This window comes from Drosophila sulfurigaster, chromosome 2R (genome assembly GCF_023558435.1).
Source record: "Drosophila sulfurigaster albostrigata strain 15112-1811.04 chromosome 2R, ASM2355843v2, whole genome shotgun sequence".
NCBI lineage: Eukaryota > Metazoa > Arthropoda > Insecta > Diptera > Drosophilidae > Drosophila > Drosophila sulfurigaster.
In genome coordinates this window covers 12236271-12254987 of record NC_084882.1, presented here as the reverse complement: position 1 = coordinate 12254987, position 18717 = coordinate 12236271, and the positions used below count along the sequence as shown (strand labels likewise).

General features: G+C 39.3%; 6 protein-coding genes across 9 annotated transcripts in view; 3 read left to right on the top strand and 3 right to left on the bottom strand.

Annotated features, from left to right (window-relative positions):
• Positions 1–82: 82 nt before the first annotated feature.
• LOC133839394 (replication factor C subunit 4) lies at positions 83–1424 on the top strand. The gene is made up of 3 exons (XM_062270909.1): positions 83–279; positions 346–1213; positions 1268–1424. Exons 1-3 carry the CDS (start codon positions 164–166, stop codon positions 1352–1354), a joined length of 1071 nt encoding a protein of 356 aa, XP_062126893.1. The 5' UTR covers positions 83–163; the 3' UTR covers positions 1355–1424.
• A 123-nt stretch (positions 1425–1547) lies between these two features.
• LOC133839391 (transcription initiation factor TFIID subunit 9) lies at positions 1548–2489 on the bottom strand. Its single transcript, XM_062270901.1, has 2 exons — positions 2278–2489; positions 1548–2209 (listed from the first exon to the last, which is right to left on the bottom strand). Exons 1-2 carry the CDS (start codon positions 2426–2428, stop codon positions 1623–1625), a joined length of 738 nt encoding a protein of 245 aa, XP_062126885.1. The 5' UTR covers positions 2429–2489; the 3' UTR covers positions 1548–1622.
• Positions 2490–2921: 432 nt separating this feature from the next.
• Positions 2922–10029, bottom strand: LOC133836954 (ras-like GTP-binding protein RhoL). 4 transcript variants are annotated; one of them, XM_062267582.1, is made up of 3 exons: positions 9719–10029; positions 4371–4617; positions 2922–3605 (listed from the first exon to the last, which is right to left on the bottom strand). In XM_062267582.1, exons 2-3 carry the CDS (start codon positions 4602–4604, stop codon positions 3282–3284), a joined length of 558 nt encoding a protein of 185 aa, XP_062123566.1. In that variant the 5' UTR covers positions 4605–4617; positions 9719–10029; the 3' UTR covers positions 2922–3281. The 4 variants fall into 4 exon arrangements, with proteins under 4 accessions (XP_062123566.1, XP_062123567.1, XP_062123565.1 ...); XM_062267583.1 differs by having other exon boundaries at positions 9794–10029; XM_062267581.1 differs by having other exon boundaries at positions 9747–10028.
• Positions 9134–18717, top strand: part of LOC133836953 (uncharacterized) — a 65577-nt gene continuing 55993 nt past the window's right edge. The window contains exon 1 of the mRNA XM_062267578.1: positions 9134–9143. The gene's annotated coding sequence lies outside the window, so the exon portion shown is untranslated. The remainder of the gene's footprint in view (positions 9144–18717) is intronic.
• Positions 12283–14024, top strand: LOC133836140 (enolase-phosphatase E1). Its single transcript, XM_062266465.1, is given in 4 exon segments — positions 12283–12442; positions 12505–12984; positions 12986–13087; positions 13089–14024. Coding segments are annotated over 4 exon segments (1050 nt in total). The 5' UTR covers positions 12283–12412; the 3' UTR covers positions 13527–14024.
• On the bottom strand, positions 13787–18246 carry LOC133836139 (heterogeneous nuclear ribonucleoprotein M). Its single transcript, XM_062266464.1, is given in 5 exon segments — positions 13787–14154; positions 14223–15399; positions 16554–16689; positions 17662–18209; positions 18211–18246. Coding segments are annotated over 5 exon segments (1953 nt in total). The 3' UTR covers positions 13787–14098.

Sequence of the window (18717 nt, the reverse complement as noted above, 5' to 3'; positions counted from 1 at the left end):
TTAACATTGCAGTATTGCTCTGCAGCATTTGCTGCTGACCAACACTGTTATGCTCTACTGTTAAGCACTACTGTTGTTGATGAAGCGCCATTAATAGTTTACTCAGCTGTTCAAAGTCGCGCCAATTTGCTGCTTCCAACTTTTAAATAGAATTGCTAGCAAAATGCAGGCATTTTTAAAAACTGGCAAATCGAGTGCCAACAGCAACAATACAGAAAAAAGCACAGCCAATGAAACAGTTGAACGTCGCAAGCCACCAGCGCCTTGGGTGGAAAAATAGTAAGTTGCAGTAAAAAGCACATTGTGATAATTATTCAAACATCAGTTTTATTAATCTTCAAATAGCCGCCCACGAAGTGTAGACGATGTAGTGGAACAGTCAGAAGTTGTGGCTGTTTTGCGTAAATGCGTGGAAGGCGCTGATTTGCCCAACATGCTGCTCTACGGTCCACCTGGTACCGGTAAAACGAGCACGATTCTTGCAGCCGCTCGTCAAATCTTTGGTGACATGTATCGCGATCGCATCCTTGAGCTGAATGCCTCGGATGAGCGTGGCATCAATGTGGTGCGCACTAAGATCAAGAACTTTGCCCAACTCACTGCAAGCAATACGCGCCCCGACGGACGTCCGTGTCCGCCCTTTAAGATCATAGTTCTCGACGAGGCGGACTCAATGACACATGCAGCTCAGGCGGCTTTGCGTCGTACCATGGAGAAGGAATGCCGTAGCACCAGGTTCTGTTTGATCTGTAATTATGTGTCGCGGATCATTGTGCCCATCACATCACGTTGCTCCAAGTTTCGCTTCAAGGCGTTAGGTGAGAAACAGATCATTGCCCGATTGCAGCATATTTGCGAACTGGAGGGCGTTAGCATTGATCCAGATGCATACAAGTCCATTGTGAAGATATCGGGTGGCGATATGCGACGTGCTATAACTACATTGCAGTCCTGCTATCGCCTCAAAGGCGCCGAACACACAATCAACACGGACGATCTGCTCGAAATGTCTGGCATCATACCAGAGCACTATTTGGAGGACTATCTGGAGGTCTGTCGCTCAGGCAAGTATGAGCGTCTTGAGCAGTTTGTGCGTGAGATTGGCTACTCCGCATACAGCGTGGGTCAAATGATGGAGCAGTTTGTGGAGTTCGTTGTGCGCTGCGGCTCTCTGACCGATCAACAAAAAGCCATCATATGCGACAAGCTGGGCGTAAGTAAAATGTGGAGAATTCTAATCTTTAAGCTAATTGTTTGCATATTGCAGGAGTCCTGTTATCGACTGCAAGATGGTGGATCTGAGTATTTGCAGATAATGGATCTTGGCTGCTCTATTATACTAGCACTTAAGTGATATCCTAGTTTAACTCTTTCTCATTCTCAATTCACAGAATAAAAGTAACAATATTTTATATCTATAATGCTTGTTGAACCGACTAATTTATTAAGGCTCGTCCCATAGAACTTAGCAAGTAGTTCAACCACTGTTTATCGTAATCTTCAAGCACTTAATATTTCTTCCCACACTAATAATGGATACACTTAAATACTTTACGTTTGCCACTTTTATATTTACTTGATTTTACTGAATGCTAAGAATGATTTTAAATTTATGTATATGTTTAATTTGTTGTGAACTCAAACTCCTCCTCGTCCCGTTCTCGCTTCACTGCTACATTACTACCCCCAATGCTGCCAACGGCCGCCGCATCGCTATCCACCTCCATCTTCATGTCCGTCGAATTGGGTTCGTTCTTGACGTCCATGGCGGAGACCGTTTTCGTTGTTGTTGTAAATTTGATGACTGGCTTGGGTATGGTGACCACCTGTTGCTTGGACACCATCGAATGTCCGCGCTTGGCTCCATTTGCACTGGAGACGGGCTTTACAACTGTCTTCACCGAGCGTCCTTCTAGCGCTGATTTCGTCATTTTCTTGGGTTGATTCGTAGCACGCAGTTTATAGTTGACCCCAGTCAAACAATAACGATCGGGCGGCAGTCGCAAACCACAATGTGGCTTTATTGGTGGCAATGGCATCGCATTGCGGAGTTCAGCCATCTTCGCGAGAACGTGGCGAGGTGGTGGACCCGTGAAACTCTTGTCCAGAGTCATTTCGGTGGCCAGACGGACGTCGTCCAGGTCGATAGTCTTCTTGCGCGCATGATTCGCGTAGACTTTGGCGTCATCCAGAATGCAAGTCACATAGCCTGCAGCATCAAATGTTTGTAAATAATAAAAAAAAAAAAACATTTATACAGTCACCGCTGTCACTTACGAAATGTAAACTCAAGCATCTGATTAACTACGCGTGGTTCGTACTCCTGTATGTTGAGCTCCTTGAGTATGGACATAATAACCTGCGCATCTTTGGGTACGTGCTTAATTTGAGCACTTACTTTGGCTTTTTCAGCCTTTTCGCCACTCATTGTTTATAAATATTTGCTATGCTGTTTGATTGTTGATTGCCGGTGTGACCGCAAACGTTACAATTGATAAATATCCAGTGTGACCACATGTAGAATTGGAAAATATACTGTCTTAAATTGGTGCTTTAATTAAAATAAAAAATCGGATCACATAAGTAAATAGAACATGCTCATACCATCATTGGTTACTCATAAGTTATTGTTAAAAACATGGATTTTGATTTTTTTGCATTTAAATAAAATTAAAATACTCCAGCGTGTTGGCAAGGCACCATATCGAGAAATTTATCGATTTTAAATGCATACTTATCGAGTTCTCATAGTGCTTCTCAAACTGTACACATGGCGGACCTAACGTTTTCGATTGCTTATTTACTTATGTAAATAAATAACCATTATTGCAAAAAAAAATCAGCTGAGCGAATATATTTAAACTTCATAACCCAAAAAAAAAAATATAAACTTTCGCGCTTTCTTCTCAATAACAAGATTATTTTTGTTTGGTTTGGCTTTAATATTTATACATGTCTATTATATTACTTTTTTTGTTGCATTTAAATTCAAAGAATTACATAATGTGTTTCGATTTGTAAATAAACAAACAAAAAAATGCACTTTGTTGTGGCATACAAAACTGATTTCACACAACTTAAAAACTTAATATTACAACTTATCGTTACATTTTCTACACTCAGTGAAACAAGCGAATCCAACGCCCAAAATCAGACATTTACATACATATGTTTGCATACAGTATATACTATATACGTATGTATATATATATATGGTAGCATAGTTATATAATACAATTACGTATAATAACAATATTAAAGATATTAAGCATACGACTTAATTACAATATTTTGCACGTTTGCGGCTTTGATTTTGGCTTCCTCTCCACCGCTCGCACCGCCTCCTCGAACACCTGATGCAAGTTGATCTTCTTCTTCGCCGAGCATTCGACCAAACTGTGTGCATGGATCTCTTTGCGCAGTCTGCGTCCCTCGTTTGTGGTCACAAACTTCTCTGAATTTGGTATACGCAAATCAAGCTTCGTTCCCACCAGCACCACGGGCGTACTGTTGCTGAAGTGACGGATCTCCGGACACCATTTGCTCTTGATGTTCTCGAATGAGGTGCGACTGCTGATCGAATAGCACAACAGGAAGCAGTTCGTCTGCAAAAACAAAAGGGAAACAGGTAAGTTTGTAGGGTATTCTCGACTTTAGGATACACTCCCTTATTCTCTATGGCAAATAAGAACTAAACGAAAAAATTGCATGTTATAACTATTCATAGTGTGTATATAACTTTTTTAATTTGCATAGATGACCCGAAAATACGCAAACGTAAATTAGCTATATCTTTAAAATTATTGCGAAATATTGAGATTTTTATTGAATAGATATAAGAATGGGGAGGCACCTAAGAAAATGTTCTAAACTAATGATTGCTATAATATGTATTATATCATTTTTGTCATATATTCATTTTTAAAACAATTTTGAAGTCAATTATCCGATCGTATCCAATTTTACATCAAGAATGCTTTTTAGGATTTGTGTAAGTGACTTGGCCAATTACTAAAACATTAAATTGCTTGCAACAATAAGAAGCGTAGTTTTAAAATTAAAGTTGTTCTGATGTTCTATTAAAGAATACCGGATTTCTCTGAAATGATTGTGTTTTACTACAAAAAACAACAGGTATTTTGTTGATTTGTTTAAAAAGTTAATTGAAGTAAAATATAATTTTGAAATTCAAATTTTGGTTCTTCTTCCAAACAAAAGAGTATGCCAACATTTTTCTAATTTTTACACTTATCTTAACTTAACTTAACTATTATTTACAATCCCTGTCAGACAAACATTGTTGATCGGTTAAAGGAAACACAAGCGATTAGATATACAGGCTGTTTGTAAGGGTATTTATGGATACTTACATTGGGATAGCTCAAGGGACGCAGCCTTTCATAATCCTCCTGCCCAGCAGTGTCCCAGAGAGTTAGATTGTATTCGTTATCATCGACCATTATGTTGCAGGCATGGTTATCGAACACAGTTGGTATATACTCTTCGGGAAATTCGTTTTGTGTGTATGTGATCAGCAGACAGGTCTTGCCCACCATGCCATCGCCAACGATGGTTATCTTAAGAGGGCGCAGGCTCTTCGACATTGTGCAAAGCGAACTGCAAATTGTACAACAAAAGGAGAGCGAAAATCAGGCGTGAATATCAAAGATTGCGTTGTGTGTGTTTCTGTGTGTGTATGTGTGGTTGGTTGCATTGTGTTGCACCATTTGGTGGCATATGTTGAAGTGACATGCGTTGTTTATCTTGCCACACCCACATCCCATTGCAACCGGAAATCTCTGCAGTGAGTGTGTGTGCGTGAGTGGGCGCCTTTTCTTCATGTTCGTTAGGACAAGTTATGCTTAACAGAGGCTACAACTGTTACTTAACATAGACATAAGATGTTTAACAGCGACTGTTATCAACTCGTCGCCGTTAACACTTGAACTTCAAAACTTTTAATCTAATCGACCAAATAGCAATGGAAAAAATAAAGAAAAAAGCAAGTGTGACAGCAAAAGCTTAACAACTTTTCATTACTAAACGAAATTGCACATTGCACAAGCTTTTATCAGAAAGAGCGAGAAGAATACAATGATTCAATTGACACAGCTTAATTCGTTTAATACTCTGCAGTTGTTGTTGTGGTTTAGGCCTTATATAAGCGAATTGCACTTTCACCAAACCAAACCAAACACACACAATTTTCGTCTAATAAATGTTGCTTTTTAATTAAAACTGGTTTGCTGACAAGCGACAAAAACCAAACGAGTTGTTGACCCAAAACTTGAACTAGATTTCCCTACACAGCATCTTAGCATCCATGTCAGCATCAAAAACTGTTAACACAATCGAGTCTCTTTTACTTCATTTGCATTTCAGTTACAGTTAGAGTCTGTTTTTTTACTCACTGTTTGGAATTCACGAGAAAACTCATACGGATTCTGAGAAACTGAAATCTCTGGATATGACTCATGCGAAATGATTGTCATTCAATTACGATTATGAATACACTTTACTTCACCACCACCACAGAACACACACATGTGCAAATATGCGTAAGAAATTGAACCTACTTCATACTATTAAATTGTGTTCTCAGCTGTTGGATGTCAGTCTAGTGACTCATCTGCTGGGCAACCGCAATCGGTTAAAGGGGCTGCATCCAAGTTTACATCAGAGTCCACAAACCGGTTGCATTGACACACTCAAAAAGGTGGATCATCGGTTACTGTTACATGTTACATGTTCGGTTGCATGCCACAGAAGGCAAAGGTCTCTGGCAGCACTTGCTACTGGTTGTTGCCATGATCTTGACGCTGATCTCTTTCAGTTCAGTTCGTTCACACTCCCCTCTTATATAATTTAAACCTAATTGCTGTACACGAACCCCAAACGGAGGTTAAGTGCTCTTGTTCTCTTTGTAGTTTCATTTTCGACTGTGCTCTCTTTTATTGTATGACACGCAAATGTTGAACGTCTGGAATTTTTGTATCTAGTATAGCATAACTTCTTGAGTCATGATTTTGCTCTCGTTTGTAAGCGATAGCAATATTCTTTGCAGGAAGTGAACATTAATGATGCGATTTTAGGAAAATGCCAAATAACATGGTGATAAATAACTCATTAACAGTTCAATGTTATGCCATGCACTTAACAGTCAAATGTAATTTAATAGCTCATTAACAGTTCACTGTTACGCCCTGTATGTGACAGCATCTTATTAAGAGCCGTCAGTAATTCATTAGTTTATAACTTAAAAACAAGTTCACTAAGATTCGCATTAGATTAAAGGTTATTCATTAGTTCTTACTTAATAACAAGTGTATTGAATAATCATTAATTGCAGCTACTGGAAATTCCATTCAAGTGTTTTCCCCCCTTGCGCTGACCACTTGGAACTTTTGGCAAATGACGCTTAATCAGCTGCATATATAAATAGAAATGGTAACAGACTTTGGCGAGAACACATCCAGGTACAAATGTACATACACATGTATAGTAGTTTATAAAGTAAATTATTTGCACTGCAGTCACTAAAAACAGCGCCCACACTTGCTTTGTTTATAATAATTTCAAAAGCGTCGAACAAAAACCAATTAAAAGCAAAACAACAGCTAATCTTGTTTATTTGTTGTTGCTTGTTGTTAATGCTCTTGCCTGGCGTTGAAGTTTGTTTAGATTTTTGGCCAAAAAACAAAAGAAGAGGAAGAAGAAGAGGAAGAAGAAGCTCTTGGCAGCATTACAAGCCCAATGGGCGATCAGTTATGACCAGCTGTAGGGTATTAAAATATATTGTGTACGATTAACGGAAACAGTCTATCAACAGCTGACACAAATTGTATTCTCTTCACTGGCGTATTGTAATTAATACACATAATAAATTATTTAAACATAAAGTGTACAATATAATTGTACATAAAATGTCTTCTTTGTTATCGGTCCATGGAATGCGATGTAGGAATGAAGGGCTTGACGGGGGCGTGAGGGGAAAGCGGGCTGCATTGGCCTCTTGTAAACTTTACATATCATGTTTCGCCTTTGTTGATATTGTCGTAATATTCTTGGAACACTTGCCACATTCACATTTACATTCTCACTCCCGCCTTCGCTCTCACTCTCTCTCTCTCTTACACTCTCACTCTTACTCTCACTCTGTGACGAAGCTTTAAAGCCTCTTTAAAGTGTTCTTAGAGCAATGAGCACAATAAATGCGACTTCTTAAGAAGCTGCCACAGACTTCTTTGTGCCTTTATCAGTCGCCTTTAATCGCATTGTGCATCATATACGTAAAGTATTACGAGTGCTCATAATGTTTCTCTATACGCTATAAAGACTTCTTTCCACACTTGCTATAGAAAAAAACAAAAATAAATTAGAGTCAACTCGATTTGCTTTTTTGTGATCACCATCAAAGGCAGCTGGTTTGTTTCGCTTCGTTTTCGTTTGCGGTTTCAAATTGAATTTGAATTATTGCGAATAATGAAATCATTCTTGCCCACTTTGCTACCGAAAATATATGCACAACAGTCAGAATAACTGTATATACTTGTACAATATATATGCCGTTTTCTCTGATAAGCACAATATTTAGAGACATGCCTCCGTCTGACATTATGATCTATAAAACTTTGAGCTACGAAAATTTGATGACGACTTTTTTTTTATCTTGCACTGGAGTTAAAGCAACTTTTTAGATTTTTTCTCTTTAGGGTTTTCTCACTCACTTTTCGCATTGTCATATCATGAGACTGAACTAGATTACTGTTAAGAGCATGTGACAAATGATTCAGTTTTGAAATCCTTCTAAGTACCTCAAGAGCAAGTATGATTATCACATACAGTAGAGAGTTACTTCAGTAATATAATTTTGTGATGTAAAAGCAGATTAGTTACTTATAACTTGGGGTTTTCTTTGGAAACTCTTGAGTAATACATTTAATTCCATTGTTAAAATAAGGTCAATAACAATAATAAACTTGGCTATTTTAACGTTTTCTACTTGAACAGATTTCTTTAGAAAACAACATTAACAAATATCGATTTTGTATTTCCATTTAACGAAAAAGTAAGTGTAAAATAATCATATTTACACTTGTCGAACTGTGAAATAACAGCTTCATCTGCAGCAATGGGCAATTCTATCATATCGAAACCGGCTGATAAGGCTGATAATCTTTATGGACGTACGTGGACATCGCACAGCAGATAAAAGATCGATTGATTTGAAAAACCCTTGCACTTGACAGGCGTCAGTCTCTTGTGTACTTTTCAATTAGGAATGTTTTAATATGAGTTGTAATCGCAGCAAATCGATCATTTTATCAATACATGGCCGTGACTTTGCGAATAGTAAATCAACAACAGGCCAGAAGAATTCTCTTCTCATATACAATATAGTGAAGTATATAACAGTCTGATTCGTGTATATAAGGTGTGAGTACATTTGGTCGTTCATATGTGTTATGATTGGGTACTCGTGAATCGCGTATGGCAACCGAATGGTAGAGTTTGCAATTCATTTTTCGCTCAGCGAATGTTAGCTATACCTTACTATATATGTCTGTACATATGTATATTTTGTTTTATGATTTCTCGCATGTGTTTTCGTATTTAATAAACTGATTAGATAAGATACAAACACATACATACACACAGGCAGAAATCATATGCCCGCTTTTTGCCATATAAAGAAATCAACTTGAAAACGCGATAAGTGCAACTACAATATAAAGCTCGTTAACCGTTAGACAGACTAACATATATACATTTATATACAAATTAGATGTGCATATATGCTATATACTCTCCAGATTGTTGCGATTTGATTCGGGATACGGGGTTACAGGGTTACGGGTTCTGCGAGCAGCACGCGCTGTCAATTAGCTTAATTAATTGAGGTCATATATTATGGCAATAGGTCGCACTAAATTGATTTGTAGTTTCATTATATGGCGATCACTAAGTGCTTTGGCTATGGGGGAGTCGGGGCACGTACTTGAAGGTTTCCTGTGATAGCAAACACACTCCTCTCCCTCTCTCTGGCTTTCCCCTTCGCCTCCCCCTTTGGACTCTTCTGGCTAGGCTAGGCGAGACCAGTTGTTGGCCTTTCATGGTTATGCAGCCATATAATTGTTTGTTAACTAAAAATGGTAACGGGCCTAAAAGGTGCGCAACGCCGCAGCCGACGACGAGAGCCAAGTGTGGGAGATAAAGCCCGACCCAGAAACGGAGAGTGAGAAAAGAGAACAATAGAGACAGTGAATGAGAGAGAGGGAGCGTGATCCAGAGAGTGAGAGCAGTTATCACCACAATGCTGGTTGGCATTCCAGAGACATTGGGCGGGCGTGAATGCCATACAAAAGTGACTCAGGTGATAAAGAGGTGATCACGCAAACGCGATTTCAACGATTCAAAAAAACAAAATACAACAATAGCGTAGAATGCAGGAGGGGAACAGGGGAACAGGTTGCTTGGTCAAGATACTTTCTAACTGATACCATACTAATGATGTTTACACTAAAAGATACACACACATACACCGAGTAGAGCCACAGACAAACTTTAAGATACACAAATGTATGATACTTGTGTTTGCTGCACAAGGTCATCCAGTTGTTTGTATATTGTTTGTATTATATATAAATGTGTGTAGTATGTATTTAAATATATTGCCCAATATATTGGTTTTATATTGGCACTTGGAAGTTAACGTTACGTTGTTGGTTATGTTAACAAGCACGTACTTTTAGATACACGTTCTCGCACTGATATTCGAATTTGGAATTCTCACTTTATTTTCTTTTGTTGTTATTTGCAACAAATCAATCGAGTAGCAGCAACAACAACAACACGTCCGTCTCTGGCGATGACGTCTGCTTCGATCAAAGCGAACAAAATATCAAAATACACGAAGATACACGAAAAACGACAACGACAGCGACAACGACGCAACAATTGAAATGCCAAGATACCAAATACAGAGAGCTGGAACAACCGATCGCTCGGGCAGCCGTCACGGAACTGAGAACCAGTATCTGACGGATAGCTCGAGTCGCCTATTCAAGAGCCGAGTGCTGAGTGCTCAGAGCTGAGTGCTGAGAGTTGAGCAACAAAAGAAGAGAGCAGAGCGCACTTTAGATGTACTATACGAAAACATTACATTATTTGGTGCAGATACTTTTGGGAGAAATTTAGCCAAGACATTTAATTAATAAACAATAAGAGTTAGAAAAAAGTTGAATTACATTTTTGGATACATAATTTTTAGAATTATTTCAAATTCATGAAGAAAATATTAAGAAATATTTCAACTTTAATTGTAAATACATAATACAAAAATCCCATTTATACCAAAGTTAAACTTGAATTTAGTTATTCGTACAGCTAATGTATGTGAATATAAAAAAAAATAAAAAATATTTTAAAATGTCGCATTTTTATTAAAGTTGATCTTTCGGAATGAATTTAATAACAAATACTTTATGGAGAATGCAGACAAAGAAGTTAAAAAAAAAAATTAAAAAATATTTAAAAACGGTTACAAATACGAGAAATGTGATAAATAATATCGCTTATTAATAATTTAAATTTTAAATAGATTTTAATTTTAAATCAATTCAAATCTTAGTCATAGTTTAATAAAATAAAACTATATATTTAGTTTGTAGCGCAATTCTAGCTTTTATTTGCAATTTAAAAATGCATAAATGCATCACTCTCTTTATCTCTCTCTCTCTCTGTCTCGCTCTCTTAGTTTCCTTTGTGATGTATCTTTAAACGCTCTCTTATTTATGACGCCTTTTTGTCTCTTGCATGACGCTATACTTCTGATAAGACTCATTGGTAAACACCATTTTGCAGTTCATTATTTAATTACATTATTACACATAATACATACATCTATAGATATGCACTTCTGTATTTAAACACTTTATGAAAATTACTCATTAATTTTACATTTATTTATATAAATAAAAATAATCATGTAAAAAAGCCGCAAAGTCCGAAAGTCTTAGTAATTCGGTTTACATATATTGTTATTTTAAAAAAAACCTCAAACCTGTTTAGTCATAGTGTACAGTGAAATCTTATTGATTTGTGTCACAAGAGTGGAAGTTAAAAATTGAACCGACCTCTTAAATCCACTTGCGTAATTCTTTAAGCAGAACTTAAAGGCAGCTGTCGCTGCTGACAATTAATCAAGTAAACATGACCGCGCTTGTCATCGTCATCGTACTTGTTGGCTGCGTGTCCGTTAAGCAGTTGTAAGTTTAATTAAAAGCCAACTCCCCCCTCTTCTATCGCATACATGACCAAAAGTACTCGTAATGGGCATGCGAGCGAATTAGGCATTTGTTGAGTATATTAGGCTTTAATTATAATTACCACTGCACTGAATACTACTGAGCTTTGTCTTTGCCATCGCCTTAAATGCCGACGGACAAAAGGTTAATGCGTGGGCCGGAAAAATTAAAATTAAATATGTATGAAAGAGCTGCAGTTGCCAATTAGGGACAACTACTTATACATATAAAATACTTATGCGCCATATGAGCAACATATGTGCATAGCCCTCACTATTTGTGTGGGAGAAAGAGACAGAGACAAGTGTGCGAGTGGTTGGCAGGTGCAGGCAACGGTGAGGCACTTCAAATGCTTAAAAAAACAATGCAATTTACTTGAGTACAGTTCAAGGTCGAAAAATGTTAATATCTGGCGCCTAGTGCTCCACATCTCATCTCCCCAGACCAACCAAATCACAAACACACACACACACAATCTCTATTGCGTATAAAGGAGAAAAGGGCTAAAAGATAATATTGCATGCATTTCCCGTTTCCGGTCGACTTGTGTTGTTGCTGTATTCATATTCTGGCTGTGTATGAAGAGGGGATTTCACGGATGGTGCTGCGTGCTGCTTGTTTGCTATTTCTGTACAGCGCTCATATTTTTATATCTTATCTTGGTACGCGACCCGTTCGCTTTAGACAGCATTGACGTGTGTGCGTGCACCAAAAGCGTAACAATAGTGGAGGGACAGAAACAAATATTATGCATTCATATTACATTTGTTGATGAATCGATGAAGCTTCTATAGAAATGTTGCTGTGAAAAGCAAATTTAAATTTTAGCGCGTTTATTATATTTTACAACACTGGGCGAATGTTCTTTTGTACGTGAGTCACAAATAATAAGGCATACTCCACATTTAACATAAATGCTCAGCAAATGAATGTTTGTTTTGAATTTAACATAATTTACTCGTAACTTAACAGTTCTGGCAAATACAACCCTGTTCTCCCAAGTGGACATTCTCAATTGTGCTTGCTTTTTGTAGCGTTGCCAGACCGTCGTTGGTAGAAAATTATTGTATTTGCCGCATAGAGGTGTACAAAAACAGCAGAAAAAAATGCCCGAAAGTGATGTTACCAAGATGAAGGTAAGTCTAATTGTGTAATTAGTTAATGTGTAAACAATCCACATCATGAATATTTCATGCAGGTTGCCGATTTGAAGCGAGAGCTAAAGCTGCGTGGCTTGCCATTAAACGGCAACAAAAACGAGCTGCAAGACCGCCTGCAAACAGCGTTGCTCGAGGGTGATATTTCACTTGACGACAGCGCCATAGCTGAAGCTATTGCGGATGGCATCGATGACGACGTCTCGCTGACTGATGAAGACGAGCACAAATTGCTTGGCGATGAGCACGAAGATTTGCTCCTAAAGAGTCCCGTTAGCACACCCACAACAGCTGCAACCTTGCCAGAACTCTTGGAAGCGGTGCAATCAAAGGCAGAAACGGACGCAACTTCGCCACCGACAAAGAAGATCGTGTTGAAACGCAACAACTCGCAGCAGCAGACGACAACGCTAAGCACAGTAGCTGCAACTCCATCCAAGGAGAATGCAGCACCTGCCGCAGAGACAACGATTCCGAACACGTCGGACACTGAGGAGAAGGCAACAGCAAAAAACACCGCGAAAACCAATTGTTATTAGTGGCTCAAAAGATGCCACGCCCAAGGCAGTAGGCGACAAGAAAGTCGGTGAGCTTAGCAGCCAAGAACGTTTGGCAATGCGTGCCAAAAAAGTTTGGCATCACAGTAGCTGCAAAAGATGCCACAGCTGCTGCTTCCAAATCTGCTGCTTCCACAGCAGCTGCTGCATCTCCTGTGGTCAACAAATCATCGAGCGCTTCAATTAAGGCCAACAATGGAAACAAGGAGACCGATGAGCAACAGAAGGAGGCATTGAAACGGCGTGCAGAACGCTTTGGATGCGTGGTGCCCGAGAAGAGTCCCAAGACAATGGCCGACGAGAAGCTACAAAAACGCAAGGAGCGTTTCGGAGGAGGCGGTGCCACCAACACAACAGCAACAACGGCAACATCGCCCACCGAAGCCAAAGGACAGGGCGAGTGGGCAGAAAAGGCACGCGCCCGCCTTGAACGATTCAAAACGACGCCGGCGGTGGCAGCAACACCAGCTGCAGAAGCTGCCACAACAGCTGAATCTACAAAATAAATAACCAGTAATCCCAATACCATCCCAAACACCCACATATATATGTAATAGATCAGCGAATCCACGCACATCGGAATCATGCCTAGAACACAACACTTTTTTTGTATTTAAGCCAATTAATCAATTATGGGTTTAGAATTTAATAACAACATAATAATATGAATGTGAAGCATCATGTCTTTTTCTTGGGAATCCCCTCTACTCCTTTTTGTCTTTCATGCGGACTTCATCTAAGCGGCATAAGTAGCATTCAAAAAATCTTTTAGCGTTTTTCATATTTAATTCAATCACTTACAAATAAAATGAATTGCGTCGTTTCTGGATTATGGAAAGTCAATTATTTTACGACATTTGTTGTTTATGAGTAGTGTAAATACATATGTGTATAAAAATTAAACAATTATATGTTTTTTGTAGTTACTACAACTAAAACCGCATCGCATAGCTGCTTTGCTCGTGGGATAAGATAAATCTAGGATGTTTTGTTGTTGGTCATGTCATCATCTTGCAAAAGAATCCTTGCTGTGGAAACGCACGTACTGCGCAGTTTAAAATCTAAGTTCTATATCAAATTAAAAGTAGTTTACACTAATCGTGCGGCCATCGAGACGGGAACCATTCATGAGACCTATAACAAAGAGAATAATTCAAATTAGTATAATTTGCAATTGTGGTTGAGCTAATTACTATTCTTACCAATGGCTAGTTCTGCGTCACGCTCCTTGAAGAATCGCACCACGCCCACATCGTTGCCACGAATCTCGGCAAACTTGACATCGCCCACATCACGGAATTTGTCGCGCAACGTTTGCCATGTGCAGCTCAATGGCACATTCTTAATGATAATCGTATCTGATTTGCGGGTGCCGCCGCCAGCATTGCCAGCACCACCGCCAACACCAACATTACCACCACCCACTCCGACATTGCCTCCGCCGCCAAACATGTCCAATTGATTGCCAGCATTGCCATAGTCATTGCCATCGAGCTGATTGTTGCCCGAGTTGGAGACGGCACTGCTGTTGTAAGCATTGTAGCCAACATTGCCCCCAGAGACGCCACCACCACCTCCACTTCCCGAGCTGCCACCGCCAGTGTTGTAGTTGTTACCAACACCACCTCCATAACCACCGCCGCCGCCGCCGCTGCTATAGTTATTGGACAAACCCACATTGCTGGCCGATACGAGGCCATCGTCATTGCCACCCGAGTTGCCGAGATTAAGGCCGAGGTTGCTTAGTGAAGAGGTGAGCTGCGGATTCGATAGCGCTGCGCTCAAACCGCCAACAACTGCAGCCAAATTGGGATTCAAATTGTTGAGATTGAGGCCACCAACACCGCTACCCGCATTGTTGCCCATGCTGGGTTTCTGCACTGGCGCCACTGGCGACGGCTGTACAGCCGAATTGTTTCCAAACATCACCCCACTCAGGCTGCCCAACAGATTGTTAGCATTGGCGCCACCACCGACAACTGGTCCGCCTGTGACAGCGGACAATTGCTGAGCATTCTGCACATTGCTGAGCAACTGCGAAGCATTCTGATTGCCACCGTTGGGCAAATTGTGAGCAACATCCTTCAGCGGTTCACCGTTGGGTCCGAGACCAATGCCAACGCCACCCAATCCCTCGGGTAGCTTCAGGCCTTCACCCTTGTCGGGAATGCGATCCAGACGCACCGTCATGCGACGATCATAGAGCATTTGTCGATCAAGCATGGAAATTGCTTGCACTGCTTCCACAGGATGATCATATTCGACTACAGCAAAGCCACGACTGTTGCCCTCCTTATCCAGGGACAGATCCACGCTCTGCACCTTGCCAGCAAGCTTGAACACTTGCTTGAGCTTCTTGTTATCCACCTTGTAGTCGAGCTGTTAAGATAAATAAAAGGGCAATTATTAGCAGAAAGCATTTCAAGTGTGGCCATTGGACTTGCTGCAAAATGTAGATTAATACAGAATGCGAATCTAAATCAAAATAGATTCCAGCGTTGGCCACACACACGATTCCTTTATTAGAACGAAGTTCCAGTTGTCTAATCCAAAAGCGACGCAGGCAATTGATTGACTGTTTCATATTTATAACCCATTTCCCCTCGCTCACTTTTAGGAATGACTTCCACATCGATGCGGCGGCAAAACAAAAAGACCAACCAACACAAAGCCTTCAGTTTTCATCTCATTCACATAAGCACAAAACACAACGCAATAGTATTTGATAAATATTGACCAAGTTATCATCCCACTCTTTCGAAGATGATATCAGTTAAAAGGTAATGGCAACTGTGGGCCTGTTTGTAAGAATATATACATATGTGTATAATTTAAACAAGAACACCTGGGTAGGTTTTTTTAAGAGCGAACACAAATTCAACTCTTCTTTTGAGATTTACTTAACAACTTTATAATAAAAACTTCCCATCTCAATTTTTAGCAGATCGATTGATTCAAAAATATTTTGAAAAATATCGGACAGAAGGCGACAACCTTAAGCACACTTAGAGATATTATCTTAAAAATCCAACAGATCAGAAAATAAAATTGATTAGTGCAACATCAAAATAGCCATTATTATAAATATGAATATGAATATGAATTTGCCAATTGACTGCCCAGGAGAATTGAAGTAACCATTAGATAAAGGAATTTTTAATCTACCATACGCAAGTAATTTTGAATCCACAAATAATAAAGCCGCAGTTTTTAAATATTAGTTATATAGATGGTTGGGTTATAAATACGAAACAGAGCCCACGATGAGATCACAAAATTAATGTCGACAATAGTTTAAAGCACCGTTTTCGACTTACAATAACAATTGGGCGAAGAATACAGGCTACAAGACAAAGACATAGATCATATACTTTATCCCATTTGTAGAATAAAAATATATGCAGATGAGTAGTTGTGGTTTTGGTTCAGTTTGGTACGGTTTTGTTTTGGTTTGGTATAGTTTTAAGGTTCAATACAGTTTTGGTTTAGAATACAATTATTTGGAATTTTTTGTTTATAATACATATACTCACATTAGCAACAAAAACCTTATTATGTAAAGGTCCACTTATGCCAAGACTCTCCAAAAACGAAGCAGAAAGCCCATACAAATTGTAATTCGACGAATTAAAATCATTCGACATCATGTTAAAATTATTACGCCCAGATCTAGAAAAAGAAGCCAAAAGATCCAGAGAGAAAAAATAACAAAAGCAAGAGATAAAACACAAATACTCGATTCGGTTTAGGATTCCCAAAGAAAAATAATAATGTTGCAAAAAATTAGAGCGCACGCATCATCAGTTTCAGCTATAGATAACGCACAATAATATCCACAAAATGGCTTGACTAAATTTACACTATAAAAAATATGATAATATATCGTGTTAGACTAAGGAAAGCAGTCATATCATCATATCAAAGTCGACCAATAACTTTGCTTCAACTAACTTAATTGGTATCTTAGATTTTTCAGTCAGCTCTCGATAATTGTACAACATGACCAACGTAAATGTAATTCGGGACTCGGCAACCAAAAACCTAATAAAGCCCAATAATAACTACAAACTTACATATTGCAGAAAAGTCTCTATATAATAATTCAAAATGAAACCAATTCCATGTCATTTTCATAATGAATGAGTAAAGCAAATCTGCTTGGCTGCCGAAAATCTAAACAAATTATAGAACAAACTGCAAGCTTCAACGTTTTTATAATCTCGAACATTCCTCTCAAGCTTTTAAAATATTTACACAAATCAAGTCTAATGAAATTGGAAATATTGAAGAACTGCGTAAAATTTGCAGGAATCGTAATGCCGACAACGTTGTAAAACTAAATATGAAATGCTGCAGCAACGATTACGAGATGATTACGGAACCCTTTTGATGCGACCTGTATTTTTACTGCGAAGTAAAGTTATCATCATCAATCAGCACAAAGAAGAACGCGTCCCAGAGAGATGTGTTTGAATTAAAAAGTAAAGTAACTAACGTTATCCTTAACAATTTTGACATAATATGTATAACGCCGAGTCGGTTTTGGAACCAGAAAAAACATTACCTCGCCTAGAGAGCTTAGCGTATTTGAGAAATCTGTGTTACGTTTTGGGGGAAATAAATAAATATCATAATGCTTACATTCTGTCATCGTCACGGCGTGAGAAACCACGATCCCGATCGTCCATATGATCACGTCCACCGCCGCCGCCTCCACCACCGTTGTTGCCACCGCCGCCACCACCACCTCCTCCGCCACCACCGCCGGCTCCATCACGCACAATGCGACCATATTGATCACGCTGTTCGCCATGATCCTCCTTAACGACCAGCTCACGGCCATTCAGCTCGTAACGATTCATCTTCTCCATGGCCTTTTGCACATTCTCGGGATCCTTGAACTCGACAATGCCACAACCTCGCGCCTTACCGCTCTCGTCGTGAAACAATTGCACATACTCAATAGAGCCGACAATACGACGAAACAGATCCTTCAGATCTTGCCAGCGATAATCGTATGGAATGTTTGAAATGTACACTCGGCAATTGCGCCTTTCGCGACTTCTGTCGCGTCCTATGTTCTGCCCGCCGCTGCCTCCTGCTCCGCCACCGCCTGCGTTGCCATTGTTGCCATCGGCGTCTGAGAAACGTGATCCGCGTGCGCCGCGTCCACGACGATCGCGCTCCTTTTTCACGATTCTCGACGGCATTAGCATCCATGTTCATTGTGTTCGATCTCCTATAAAAATCGAACAAGTTTATCAATAATTTTTTTCTTCGCCAGCAATGCTCAGTTCTCCTGCAAAGCGTCATTGCAAAAAAAAAAGATGGCGACTGTCGGCGTCGCCCGCATTTGATGCGCAAAAATTCTTGGAGGCCGGCTAAGAATATTGGACGTTTTATACTCACACAGTACAGCAAATATAGTGCCAAGATGCGGTTTTTTTATATTTATTATGCAATTAAATACAATTTAGATCTTCACCACTTTTAGCAATCAATAAAAAAACAGGCAACGCCGAAACGACTTCAGAGAAAATTTATTCGACAGGCTCACACTTAGTGTGACCAACAGAGGAAGATATACTAAATACCTAAAAAATTACCGCAAAATTCCGCGCGTTCTCAACTGTGACTAGAAGTTATTCCAAATAGAAACCTATTTTATAGAAATAAACGTTTAAGGGTTTTGTGTAA

What these genes read in the sequence shown, in the direction of transcription:
- LOC133836954 (XM_062267580.1), bottom strand. An exon ending in GTCCCTTGAGCTATCCCAAT is followed by an intron (nt 3,606 to 4,370) that starts GTAAGTATCCAT and finishes TTGTTTTTGCAG; the next exon opens with ACGAACTGCTTCCTGTTGTG.
- LOC133839391 (XM_062270901.1), bottom strand. Translation starts at nt 2,428, where the DNA reads ATGAGTGGCGAAAAGGCTGAAAAAGCCAAAGTAAGTGCTCAAATTAAG. An exon ending in GATGCTTGAGTTTACATTTC is followed by an intron (nt 2,210 to 2,277) that starts GTAAGTGACAGC and finishes TTGATGCTGCAG; the next exon opens with GCTATGTGACTTGCATTCTG.
- LOC133839394 (XM_062270909.1), top strand. Translation starts at nt 164, where the DNA reads ATGCAGGCATTTTTAAAAACTGGCAAATCGAGTGCCAACAGCAACAAT. An exon ending in GCGCCTTGGGTGGAAAAATA is followed by an intron (nt 280 to 345) that starts GTAAGTTGCAGT and finishes ATCTTCAAATAG; the next exon opens with CCGCCCACGAAGTGTAGACG. An exon ending in TCATATGCGACAAGCTGGGC is followed by an intron (nt 1,214 to 1,267) that starts GTAAGTAAAATG and finishes TGCATATTGCAG; the next exon opens with GAGTCCTGTTATCGACTGCA.